Source organism: Thunnus albacares, chromosome 20, assembly GCF_914725855.1.
Source record: "Thunnus albacares chromosome 20, fThuAlb1.1, whole genome shotgun sequence".
Lineage (NCBI taxonomy): Eukaryota > Metazoa > Chordata > Actinopteri > Scombriformes > Scombridae > Thunnus > Thunnus albacares.
The window spans coordinates 16055049-16068143 of NC_058125.1; the positions used below are offsets into that span (position 1 = coordinate 16055049).

A 13095-nucleotide genomic window follows, 5' to 3' on the forward strand; every position below is an offset into this window, starting at 1 on the left:
AACCACTAGCCTGAAATGTATCATAAGAACGAGGATGAAACGACAGATTTCAAATTGGTGGTAATCCAGGAGTCCGTTTTCTCTGCAGAAAAGTATTTTAAAATAAAAAAGAAGTGAAAAAGAAAACTTGACTTGGACTTGGCTGCTCTGAGACTTGATTTAATTGAGATTTCACCCCCCCCAAAAGCTTGACTTGCCTTCAGTTTTGATGATGGTAAAATTCCAGAGCAATAACCATACACAACAGAGAGCAACAGGCAGGTTTTTCATGGCTACACACCTGAATATTTAATACAATACAAAAAAATGACTTGATCTAAATGATGCAAAAAAAAAAAGCATTATTAACACAACTTTAAAGGGTGAATGTTGAAACGCTGTATCATTTTAATGGTCAGCATTTGGAGACCTTGCATTGTGGCTTGCAGCTTGTTTATTTAGACCAGTGAAATGGCTTAATCCCTTAAAAGGCTTGAGACTTAATTAAATTCGCTCTGATAGACTTGGACGCCTCTAGAATGACTTGAGACTTAACTTGGATTTGTCTCCAATAACGTGCTTGAGATTTGACTCAGACTTGTCTTCAGTAACTGAGACTTGACTTCAGACTTGTCATGTGACTTGCTGCAATAGACATGAGACCTGGACTTAAGATTTAAACTGAACCTGTCTCAAACTAATTGGACTATCTGTAATTACTTTTAACATGACTCTAAAATGCTTTGTGACTTGACTTGGACTGGTCTTGAATAACTAAAGACTTGACTTGAGACTTGCTGTGATAGTCCTGAACCTTGACAAAGGATTCTTGATTTATTTGTGTCTAGACTTGGACTAATGACTTATAACCTGACTTGAATTTAGTCTTAAATGACTTGAGGCTTGACCTGAGACTCAACTCGCCCCAACAAGTCTTTATAATCAGCTCTGCTCTGTAGTGTCTTTCTTTTTCTCCTGGAGCTGCATGTCCAATTCTCTCAGCTGTTTCAGGAAGCCCCAGTTGGGGATGATCCGCCTGCGTTTTTTCACATGCTCGATGGCGTCAACCACCGTCATGTTCTCACAGATCATGAGGTAGGCAAGGAAGAGCGTGGCAGACCGACTCCTTCCCATCACGCAGTGAACCAGCAGTTTATCTGGAGATGCGCAAATCACACAATCAGGGATTTGGTACATTTACAACTTTTTTTCCTTGTATTTTGTTCTTTTGTCAATTTAAAGGGTCAGTTCATCCAAATTACAACAAAACTATTTTTTCACTTTCTAACTAGTGGTATCTATCACTGAGATATCTACATTTTTTTATTTCTGCTGCTACAACAACATGAATAAGGCGAATCAGATTTCATTTGTGGTGCCCAAACCATTCATTTTTTCAAAACTTTTGAGCACAAATTTCAAAGCTTATATATTCAGGTGGAAGAGACCTATCAAGACTGGATACCATTAAAGAGAAGTGAAAAAAAACGTCTGCAATTTGGCTGAAATGACCCTTTAAATCTGTGTCATCTTACTCTGAGGATTGCTTAGTGTTTCTTCAATAAACTTGGCAGCAGAGAAAAAATACTGGCTGAGGTCAAAGGTCGGGATGTCCTCTGCTACCACGCCGTAATAGACGACATCCATGTCGCTGTAGTAACCAGCTCCGGTGTCCACGTTGTTCCATGTCCCCTCTGCTGCGTTCAAGATGTGCGTAATCCCCAACTTCTCCAGATTATATTTGTCCTTTGCAGTCTCCCTGCGAGAAGCCAGTGTGGATATTATTTTAATCCTCTATTAAGTTATTCATTTTAGTAATTTAATGCTTTTTATACTTACTCGTCCCCGATGTAGGTGTTAGGCCAAACCTCGTTGACATGAGTGTAAGCCACACTCCCACGGTTGAGGATTTTCTCCAGCTCATAGCCCCCAGGTGTGACATATTCATCCACTGGACTGGATTCCTCCGCTGCCTTTGTAACATTTATCTTGGTGCCAGTCTTTGACTTGTGAGAAGCCATTTTCTCACCGTGGCTTCCTTTCACACATGATTTATTAGCTTAAGGGAGAAAAAGAAATACCACAGTTGCTTTTTTCCCCCCTCCTTTCCATTTTTCCTCTGCTATACAATCATGAAAAAGCTCTGTTTTGTTTTGGGGTTTTTTTTGTTTTCCGCATGCATCTCCAATACAACTCACCGAGAGATTGAAGTCCTTCATTTTCCTGCTCGACAGTTTTGTTTTCATCATTCTAGCCGGCTTGTTGTGAAGCCGTCCTTAAAGGCAGAACATGGTGAGGTTTAATTCTGGCAGGCTCAAGTCAGGGCACAGATTGTATAACTGCTCTGTGACGGGCATCAAATGCAGAGGATATTTTTAGGGCTGTGATATGGCGGCCCCCCTGACCTTAGCTGCCACGTTCCCTGCCTGTGGGGAAAAACTTCCACCAAGCAAGTCCCTGCCATCCACTTCTAAACACACAACTTTAATCTCCGCTGCTGGCAGGAAGCCGTGCTTATCCAAACTTTGCACTTGCCAAAGGATACCCATATTCACTGGAGTGAACAGGGCACTCTGAGCTTTTTTTTTTTTTTGCTCAGCTGTATGAGCGACTCCTTGAAATTGTGTCAGCCTCTCTTAGCCTTTCTGCATATCTTTAGATGCCGGGAGAAACCGTGTAAGCGCTGCCTTGCAACACCCGTTAAGGATGTTCTGCATCTTCTGGAGCTTTCTCGGGGGGCCATAAGAGAACTGAAATGTGTCAGATTGTTAGACAGATGAGGTTTTTTTTTTACAAGATGACACATGTCTTTGATTCCACGTTATATGATATGCATGGTCCATTCAGTGATCTAAATGTGAGCCCCCAAAGTGAGAGTGTGATGATGACTGTATTGCAGAATGGGTGGATGAAGCTGCTAACATGTCAGACAGAGTTTTCACACCATCAGACTCCTTTATTTTTCCCTCATATCTTCATACTCTGCCATCATTCATTCTGACAGTGAAATCATTAAACCTGTGATATCCAATTCCTTTTATTTTGGCAGCATCTCTCTCTCTCTCTTTCTCTCTCTCTCTCTGTCTCTCTCTCTCTATCTGTCTCCCAGTGTGCTCTGGAGAGCATCTCTTATTAAGACGGCTTCAACGTTTCATCTCTTTTCAAAGTCTGACCTGAATCTGTATACACGCTCAGAACCATGCTGGCATATTTTTGTCATCTTGTATCAAGCCTCTTTAGACATCACAGTTTTTAGCTGTACAACGCTGGACTGCAGCAGTTAAGACGGTATTTTGAGAAATGTGAATAAATAAATGAAGCATTGTTTATTTATAGGCGTACACTGTCTTTGTGTTGTTCAAGTACAAGCAGGGGTTTTTGGCAGTTGTGCTGCATTTTTTTAATGGTCTCTGTTATATCGATTGTACTGTTAATTAAAGGGCTATACCAGTGTTCTTGTATATGTTAGCTCCATAAATGTACTACTTTACATTTTTGCTGACTGTGTGTGTGTCGTGTGCGTTGTTGCAGATTTTTAAATGTGTTTTCCTCAGACATGACTGACAGCAATTTGTGTCAAATAATAGCAGTACAATATGAAAACCAGTTTGCAGCAGAGCTGTTTTTACATTTTTCCTGTCTCACATCACTGGAGACACGTCAGACAAGTCAGCTCTTCAGTAATTCAAGATAAGTCCTCATTAAGTCACAAGTCATTTGAGACCAGTCCAAGTCGAGTCTCATGTCTGTTAGAGCAAGTCTCAAGTCAAGTCTTTCAGTACGTGTCAAAGTCCTAAGACTTCAGAAACAAATTGCAAGTCAAGATGTAAGTCTTTCAAATCTTGTAATGCTGAGCAGTAAACACACAGCATGACACAGCATTTGAATATTTTTCTTTCAAAGCAGTTAAGCAGTAATATCTAAAATGTAAATGTATAAATATTAAAGCTGTGTGTCTGATGCTGTCCAATTGTTGCAGGATCTTTCAAGTTTCATGACAAGTCTTCAGGAAGTCAATTCTCTCAAGTCCAAGTCTCAACATCATCAACAACTTCTTTAACAGACACTTGAAACTTGCTGGAGCAGTGCAGTCCATTACAGTGATCATCAAGTCTGCACGCATGTGTTATTGTCATGTGAATACAGTGCAGATATTTCAAATGAATCTGCTCTTGCACTGCATTATCATGGATGGATTTCACAACTACAGAGTTTACTAACTGATGTTCATACTGTAAAGAAATGAATGGAAACCAATTGCTTCCTGGAAGGTAGAACAATACATCCAAAAACCTAAAACACAAAAGCTGTGATGTAAAGATTATGTGATTTGTCTTAAATAGACTAAAACATGCAAAATCATTGGTATGTTCCTTTAATTTTTTTATTCAAAAATCCATCCATCCAATCGCTCTCATCTTCACTTCCTGATATTCCTCCTCTGCAGGGCCAAGGATGAGTCCAGGTTACAGAGTTGGTTCAGAAATCCGATATTTGGTAGAATGTTTCTGTGCTTACAAACAGCCTCAAGAGCCTCCACGAGGGTTCGTCTTTCTTTGATCATGAGGAAGGCCAGCACGAGAGTTGCTGAGCGGCTGATCCCTCGTGCACAGTGGACGAGTACCTTACCTACACGGACAAGAGACACAATCACCTCAAATGTCTGAAAGGCTTGTAGGTCATAAAGATAAATAGCCATTTAGACTTCTTATAATGGCAAAAAGGGACAGTTTTTTTCTAATAACATTGAGAATGGCTTCATTGTATTCAAGCAACTTTTGTATTGCAACATATCATGACATGATATAACGTTACACTCCAACATTACTGTCTTTCTTTTGCTTGGATCTGTGGCTTTTACCTTTCTGATTCAGAGCACCGTGGATGAAATCAGCTGTCTCGGTGAAGAATGGGCTCAAGTCAAAATCTTTACAATCTGATGCTTCTACTCCATGATACAGTATGTTGGTGTCGTTGTAGAACTGTGGCCCAGTGTCAATGTGCTGAGGGCCATCTGCAGCATTCACCACGTGTGTTATTCCCAGATTCACTAACAGGGTTTTATCCTGAGCTGTAGCCCTGTAAATAACACAAGGAATGACACAAGGAATGTCATTATTAGTGATTTTTTTTTCGCCTATGGCCAGCTCTGTAAGCATACTGTATGTTTGCCAGTGCATCACTGGTGACTCAAATGTACAGATTTCATATTTGTCCCTCTAGTTGGCCAAATACAGGACTTGTTTTGCAGCAACAGTTTCACATTCAAATCACCATATTGCAGCTGAGCCCTGAAGTGAGAATGTCACTTACGCGTCTCCAATGTAGAGGTTGGGCCAAACCTCGTTGACAGCTCCAGTGGGGCGTCTGTTCTTCAGCAGAAGGCTGAGCAGATCGCAGGTGGGCGGTGTCTGATAGTCTGGCTCCTCCTCTGGCCTCATATCTGCATCCTTCACTTGAGCGGTGTCATATATAATTATCACAAATTATATTAAAGGAAACACTTAGATAACAGATAACTTTCCCCCCCCGAATACTTGATGTTCCCTGGATGGAAAGTTTGTGAAATCGTTGCTGCTGTCCTGTTAGTTTTTCTTCCTGCAGGCATTTGGAGAGGAACTACAGTAAACTCTAACCTTATTGGTGCAGCTCGCCCTGTTTTCCATCTGAGCTGGATATAAGTGTTGTTTAGAGGCTGAGACCTGTTGGAACTAGACAGCTGAGGATGCCAGAGTCTGGGCAGGAGCAGCGTGGACTATTTATTCCTCAGATGACTTTGACAGAAGCCAGCCTGCTTGTGTTGTGACAACTTGGACAACAGAGCCACAGCAGTGTTTACAGTTGTAATAGTGTAAGTGATTCAAAACGTTGTGAAGAATTATGTCAGGCTGCCAGTTCAAACCACAATTTGTACCTGATGTAGGGAATTTTAAAGGATAAGGCTGCTGTTATTCTATCTTTTTGTTTTTGAACAACAAAATGAATTTGTCCTGAATTTATCCCACTAACAAGTATTGTCTGTGTGCCAGTGACTGATATGATCATCCAAACTAAGAAAAACACATAAAACAGACATACTGTTTTATTTGTTGATACATTCCTTCATTATGATGAACATGGACACTGTAGTTTAATCTCAAATTACTCAGAAACGGCTTTTTTCCATCTCTGGTGTAGCTCAGATGTCGTAAGCGCACTAAAGGACGAGATTCTGAGACAACTAAACTATGCTGTATATTAACAAAACAGTCTCAATTCAAGGTCCATTTAATAGCTATTCTGGAGCTTTCGATCATATCACATGATCTTCCCCAGCAAATGGAAGTTGTCATGGGATGTTATATGTTCAGATTTCCATTTTTTTCTAAGCAATTCCTTGTGGGGAAACTCGTTTATTTGCTTTCTTTCTGAGAGTTAGTCTCATGTGTGCATTAACTATGCAAGAGCTAAGAGAGCATAAAGGCTGGAAGCAAGGGGAAACAGTGAGCCAAAGTTTAAAATAAATCTACCCACCAGCGCCTCTAAATTTAATTGATTAACTCAATAGAATTTGTTTGTTTAATTTGTACACAAGCAGAAATGTAAAGATGCCAATTAGTGGTTTTATGGGGAGTTGTGTGCTGTAGCTATTTCTTGGCCAGGTGCAGTGGCTCCTTGGGTGACCTCCTTCACTATTCCCTATAAACGAGAAAGTATACTATATATACTAGTAAAAGCACACTTATTAATCATCATTTTGTGTAATCACTACCACTGTCATTTTTGCATCTCTAAACATGGACACAACTCCAGGAAGTCACTGCACATAGCCAAGAGATCTGATTTTGTACACATTAAACAAATGAGATATATAACATGTTAATTAATGAGCTTTAGCAGCTGGTAGGTTTTTTTTTTTTTTTTACTTTGTAGAGGGACAGACTACTGTTTCCCCCTGCTCCCAGTCTTTATGCTATGCTAAGCTATGCTAAGCATCTCTTGGCTGTAGCTTCATATTTAGCATGCAGACGTCTCATCTTACTCTCGTCAAGAAAGTGTTTATGTTAGTTGTGTTTAGTGTAAAGAAGAAACATGTCACTGCGACTTCATGTCTCTTTTATATATTTTTATTCGTTTTTGGGTGATGATTGACATGTTTTACACAAACATGACCTGTTATTAAGATAAATTAAGTGTTTGTTTTGGTCTATTAATGGTATTTTTTAATAACAATAAAAATATTTAAAAAATAATCCTTTAATGTATTTATATGGCACTTTAATTTTTTCACAAGAAGTGGAATATATCTTACAAAGAAAAGACAATTAAAACATGTTTGTACATACATATCTTTGTTGTGATATCTACTTCCAACTCAGAGGAAGCAGCAAATCCAAATTTATGGACTGATGGATTTTATTTCAAGTCCGCCCATTGAGGCTGTAGCTCTTCGATGATCCCTGGAAGTGCAGCTCTTTATCCAGCTCTCGAAGCTGCTCCAGGAACCCAGAATTTGGTGAGATGTTCCTGTTGGCGCTGACAGCTTTAATGGCATCCACCAGCGTCATGTTCTCGTTGATCATCAGGTAGGCCAGGACCAAGGTGGAAGAGCGGCTGAGACCCATTGCACAGTGGACAAACACTTTACCTGCCGATTGGCGGGAAGGGAAAAAACTCAAATTGAAGAGCTCAGCCACCCTCTACCAGCTCCATGTCTATATTTACAACCGTGCGACAACTGGATTATTGTGGTGAACTTTATTCTAACTGTCTAATTTGTTACTCCGCTGTGGATTAAAAGCCATGCACATCACAACGAGGAGTGCTTCTAACTCCTGACTAAAAAGTTTTCAACAATGTTGCAACAAATGTTTCTACACACGGTAATCCCTGGTTCCTTATCGGGCCCGAGGATTAGGGCGCAGAGGAGCGCGTAATTGAACTGTCTTGGCGTCTGTGTATTTCTGCCGGGGATTACTGTAGGCCCTGCCACACACTGGAGCCCCCGATCAGCCAGCATGTGAAGGAGGAGGCCTCATCTTATTACTGTCATGTCAGATACCGACTTCACTTTGCATAACAGGCTGGGCAGACACAGGCCACAAACATAATTGTGTAATTTCCATGTCCAATAAAAGTGTTGCTTACAAATTACCAGGGCAATCCATTTAAAACCAATTTTCCTGGCCAAGGTCTGAGCTTATGAGAAGATTACCGTGGGGGAAAGATATTAGCTTGATATTATGTTTAGTATTTGATTTGCATTTTAATGACTAATACAACTGGGGGCTGCTGTAATGGGAATTGACTGACAAATGTTTCTGTACCTTGCCTTGCAGGAAAAAAGATGTCTTCCCCGAGTTAATGTGTGAAAATGATGAGAAATACCTTGAGCACGGTGAGAGCTCCTCACCTGTGGGCGAGCTCAAAGCGTTCTTGATGAAATTGGCCGCTGGGTAAAAGAAGGGTCTCAAGTTAAAGGATGGCATGTCAAAAGCTTCCACTCCATGATAAGTGATTTTTGTGTCTCGGTAGAAGCTGGGGCCTGTGTTAACGTTGAACTTCCCATCAGCGGCGTTAAGTACATGGGTGATGTGGTGAGCCTGGAGAGTCCTCTTGTCTTTGGCTGCATACCTAAAGGGAAGAAGCATAATTATGTGTCGGTGCGGATAAGCAAAAGATGGGTTTATCATTTCTATGAGCAGGTTTCATGATAGTAAACATACAATACATACGGCATAGGACACACAACTGCACAAGTTGTCATATATAAACATTTCCTAATACTATGTGATGAAGCTGTTCTAATGCATAAATTACAAAAAAAAAAACGTTTGTATTGTCAAGCTGTGGATCCACACTTAGGTGAATGATCCCTTTAATGGTGCACAGTACAGCCCCTGTCAACATACAGTAGCCTGCTTTGTCTTTTAAGGTAGACTTTTACAGGCTCTGTTCACCCTAATTACAATAATTAAAAAACATGTCAAGGGACTGTTGAAAATGTGATATTTCAATGCTGCGAGCAACATTAACAAAATGAATTTCAGCTTTTTATGGTGGCAGAAATCTCAGACAGATATCTGAACCTGGGCAAATAAAACATAAGCTGTCTGGGTTTTGTTTGGGTGAAGCAACTCTGTATCATTTTGATATTGTATTATTGTATTCTGAACAAGCTGCAACACAGTACTGATATAATGTTTTAAATTGTTGATATAGCGAGCTTGTTAGAAAACAGTTGCTTATTTAAACATCCATCAGACGTGAAGTGACATTAACATTTGTTTAGTCTTGTTTCTGGCCACCTGATGAATATAAGTCCAATATTCAATCTCCTTGTAGCTCTGATTTTGGTCTCCACCAACTCCTGAAGGACTCTTGCATGTCCACCAGCTAGTCGCTAACTTTGTCTGCTGTTTGGTGCCAGGCTGGGTAGGTAGCACACAGTTCATTTTTAGCCTTTTTTGCTAAAGAAACTTTAGCAAACATGAAACAATAAAGCTGCAGCTACAGCAGGCTGGAAAACCAAAACAAAGCTGAAAGACTCTGAAATGCACAGCCAGGTGATGATTCTCTTTTTGACCTTTTATGACAGTTTGAGAATCCTATTAGTATGTCTTAATGCAAAGTGTTCCTGAAATGTGTTGAATTTTACTGCTCTAGTCTCACATGTCTCCTATATAGATCCTGGGCTGGACCTCATCCAGATGGTTGCTGGTCCCTTTCTTTGTCCACATCAGCCTCTGGAGCTCTGAAGCTGGGGGGGTCTCATACCTGCCGTTTGCCCCCTCAGGGCTCGCTAAGCAGCTGAGGCCTCTGGGCATGTCTGGATGCTCCACTTCTGCTTTTACAAGCTGTCACATAAAAAAAAAAACACCACACTTAACAGAGTTTAACTGGGAGTTTAAGCAGCGGTTTTGTGGACCGCACCGTGAGCTGAGAAGTCATTAAAAAGGGTGGGAAATGTTTGTTTTCTCTTTATTTTGCTCATCTGCACTTTAAGAAAGGAAATGAAGATACAGTTACAGGCATCTGGTTTTCCTATGAATGCTAAATAACTCTATTGATGGCCACTAATAGGTTTTATTGAAGTGAGGACATTATCTAAAGTTACACTGAGAGAGAAATACAATATGGGATTAAAGAGAGAATTGCTAATTAGAACATTAGCTACACAGGCCTATAGCCTTTAAATATAGTCTATTATTATGCCAATAAATGCACTTCATAGTGGCAAAGGACCACAAGAACACATAATTGTAGGATGACCTTATGATGCTCTCATTATTTTATGCACAGTTCAGTAGCTCTTGGTAGATTTATTTATCTCCAGAGATACAGAAAATTGGTATTCAAGGCCTATAAACATCAGCTTTTCATTTCCTGCAGGCAAGTCTAACCTGTGCATTTACAATTTACACACTGGGCTTTAGAGAGACTTATACTATGCATACTGTATACATTAGCATCCATTTAGGCAGCTGTGTGATTCTGCTCCAGGCTGGGGACGTACAAGTGATGTGTATGCATTGTTAGAGTAAAGAAACCGATGGCAGCTCTGCCTCTTTATTTGCATTCTGCTGGTGTGTGGAGACATAATGTGGCACTCAGGTTTGGAGACCTATTGTCGTGTCCACAGGGATGAGTCATTGAGACCAAATCTGTTTCAGTGACCTTTTGTTAAGCTGCCGCGGCATATGGAGGTCCACTCAAACATCATGATGGCTTTATCCATCTCTGCATGTGCATGGGTTTTGTACATGTAAGCCTGCATGAGAGTCACTCAGAGCATGTGTTTGCAAGAAAAGCTGCATCTGACCCAACATATGTTCGATGCATGTGAGTGTGTGAGTCTTAAAGGCAGAGGAAAGTGTGTCTTTGCACAAGTACAACATGTGCCCAGAGTACCTGGAGGCTCTTCTTTTTCCTCATTGATCTATAAGTACAACCCTTCCCTCCCTCCCACAGTCAGGGCAGAGAACTGATTTCCCTGGTGCACATGCTGAGCTGCAGCGCTGCTTTCATAGCCTCCCCCCTTAGGCTAACCTGTCCTTCCTGCTCTACTTCTGTGTAATTAAAGATGCTATGTATGGGAAAGTGCCCACGGTTAACATAGAGGGCAAATAAAAATGGCTTTTTACCTCCTCCGGGCCTCTTCTTGGTGGTTTTATGAATTACACTTCCCTCTTTAGCCTTTCGGATGTGGTTCGTCTGAATTTGTGGGCAAATTAATAAAAGAAGAACGTGTGGTGATCCATCAGGCAATGTAGTATCATCATAGTACACACTCATTTCTAAAAGTGCTTCATAAACATGTTTACCTTGCAAATAAAGGCATACAGCATAATAAACCCATACAAATATACTCTACATACTAAATACTTTCCAACATGGACTTCTATCTGCAGCAAATTTATAATATTGTTAGTAGACACTTGCCTTGGCTGGAAACGTTGCTTTTCAAGGTCTCTCTGCACAAGAGCTACATGTAGGTCGACAGCACAACTGTCTGCGTTCTCCTTGGTAATCTACCCTGTAACCTTTTTTGCTATTTTAACATCTGAATCTCAGCCCAAAATAATTCTGGCATCATCCTTTGCATTCCTTAAAGGTTACCCGAGCTACCAGCGCAGCACAGGAGGGAGGATAGGACACACGGCTTCTTCAATAGCAAGAGAATTAGATCAGTGCTGCTGTACTTGAGCTTAAGTCTGACACAGTTTTTAGATAGAGATTCTCCTCTGCAGTGAACTGTGTTTAAATGAAAACCTGGATGTTTGGTCAGAAGGTTCTGATCTGTTTTAGTTTATATGTTGATCATTTCCTCAGTGAATGCACAAAAACTAATATAAGGCAATTTATAACACTTAAAACTGCAGTATGGACACATTCAGTCTTGACTTAATCATATCATCGAATAGTATGTTAAGAAGAGCAGAAAGATGAACACAGATAAAAAATACTCAGTGTTTCTTTTTATCATGGCAAATATAATATCCACAGAAGAAAAACAATTATTGAAATTGAACTTCTGACTCCAGCAATACAAACTGCGACATACAACTTAATGTAGTTTTTTCTGTTACAGCTGTTTCTGTATCATATTATTTTGAGGTATTATTCACAATGAAATGTTTAATTTAATTTAATGCTTCCTGTGAAGATACCCATGTGTGTGTATTTGTGTGCGTATTTGTGAGAAATCACTGCTGTCAAACTCTACATAAGATACGTATGTGTGTGTGACATATCTAATATTTCTAGAGATGATTTTGTGTGCAATCAAAAAACCTGAAATCTTTTGATGTACAGCGGTGATCAGCTCAGCTATCTTGGCAGATACACCAAAGGAATTTCATACTGTGAACACAGACAGGTTGATAAAAAGTCAGATGCTGTAGATTGATTCCCATCTTGAGTTTGAATGTTGATGTTTGCAGAAACAAAAACATTTTCTATCATTTCTGAGGCACCTGTAAATTTACTAAAATATGATGCTTTGTAAAACATTTTCCACATGACATTTGGTCCATTCTACTGTAATACAAAGTGAGGTACTAAAGCCATTTTACAAGAATGAGAGGTAAAAAACAGAATTCAAGACATAAATAGTCATAACATCTGATTATCTCATTATCATTAGCTGTTCAGTCTTGTCCCCAATTTCACCTCACATTAAGTCTGTGTTCAACCATACTGCATTACTGGTAAGACATCCTTACTGCTACTTACTAAATCATCAGCAAACAAGATTAAATGTCTATATCCCTTGTATCTATCCCACAGGATGTAAGGTATTACACAGAAAACAACAAAATTGTTTAGCCTGATGGTCACACCAGAGAAAAGGTCATGTTACCCAGTGGTGGAAAGTAATTAAGTACATTTACTCAAATACTGTACTTAAGTAACATTTTGAGGTAATTGTACTTTACTTGAGTATTTCCATTTGATGCCACTTTATACTTCCACTCCACTACATTTCAGAGGAAAATATTGTACTTTCTACTCCACTACATTTATTTTAAAATATAACACATTGTTAAAGATGAAACCAGTGGTATCCAACCTTTTTGGTTTTTGACGTCTTACAAAAAGCGTGTGTAGTCTGGATCACATTTCAGATGTCTATGA

At 39.8% G+C, this 13095-nt stretch overlaps 3 protein-coding genes across 4 annotated transcripts; all 3 read right to left on the bottom strand.

Annotated features, from left to right (window-relative positions):
- Nucleotides 1-143: 143 nt before the first annotated feature.
- Nucleotides 144-2320, bottom strand: LOC122971103 (dual specificity phosphatase 29-like). The gene is made up of 4 exons (XM_044337596.1): nucleotides 2178-2320; nucleotides 1819-2038; nucleotides 1515-1738; nucleotides 144-1136 (listed from the first exon to the last, which is right to left on the bottom strand). Exons 2-4 carry the CDS (start codon nucleotides 1998-2000, stop codon nucleotides 922-924), a joined length of 621 nt encoding a protein of 206 aa, XP_044193531.1. The 5' UTR covers nucleotides 2001-2038; nucleotides 2178-2320; the 3' UTR covers nucleotides 144-921.
- A 962-nt stretch (nucleotides 2321-3282) lies between these two features.
- On the bottom strand, nucleotides 3283-6791 carry LOC122971104 (dual specificity phosphatase 29-like). Its single transcript, XM_044337597.1, has 3 exons — nucleotides 5293-6791; nucleotides 4841-5058; nucleotides 3283-4608 (listed from the first exon to the last, which is right to left on the bottom strand). The coding sequence occupies exons 1-3, from the start codon at nucleotides 5418-5420 to the stop codon at nucleotides 4400-4402; spliced, it is 555 nt and encodes a 184-aa protein (XP_044193532.1). The 5' UTR covers nucleotides 5421-6791; the 3' UTR covers nucleotides 3283-4399.
- A 272-nt stretch (nucleotides 6792-7063) lies between these two features.
- On the bottom strand, nucleotides 7064-11488 carry LOC122971044 (dual specificity phosphatase 29-like). Of its 2 annotated transcripts, XM_044337479.1 has the most exons (5): nucleotides 11401-11487; nucleotides 11103-11172; nucleotides 9631-9815; nucleotides 8372-8592; nucleotides 7064-7606 (listed from the first exon to the last, which is right to left on the bottom strand). In XM_044337479.1, the coding sequence occupies exons 3-5, from the start codon at nucleotides 9783-9785 to the stop codon at nucleotides 7380-7382; spliced, it is 603 nt and encodes a 200-aa protein (XP_044193414.1). In that variant the 5' UTR covers nucleotides 9786-9815; nucleotides 11103-11172; nucleotides 11401-11487; the 3' UTR covers nucleotides 7064-7379. The 2 variants fall into 2 exon arrangements, with proteins under 2 accessions (XP_044193414.1, XP_044193415.1); XM_044337480.1 differs by lacking the exon at nucleotides 11103-11172 and having other exon boundaries at nucleotides 11401-11488.
- Nucleotides 11489-13095: the final 1607 nt, after the last annotated feature.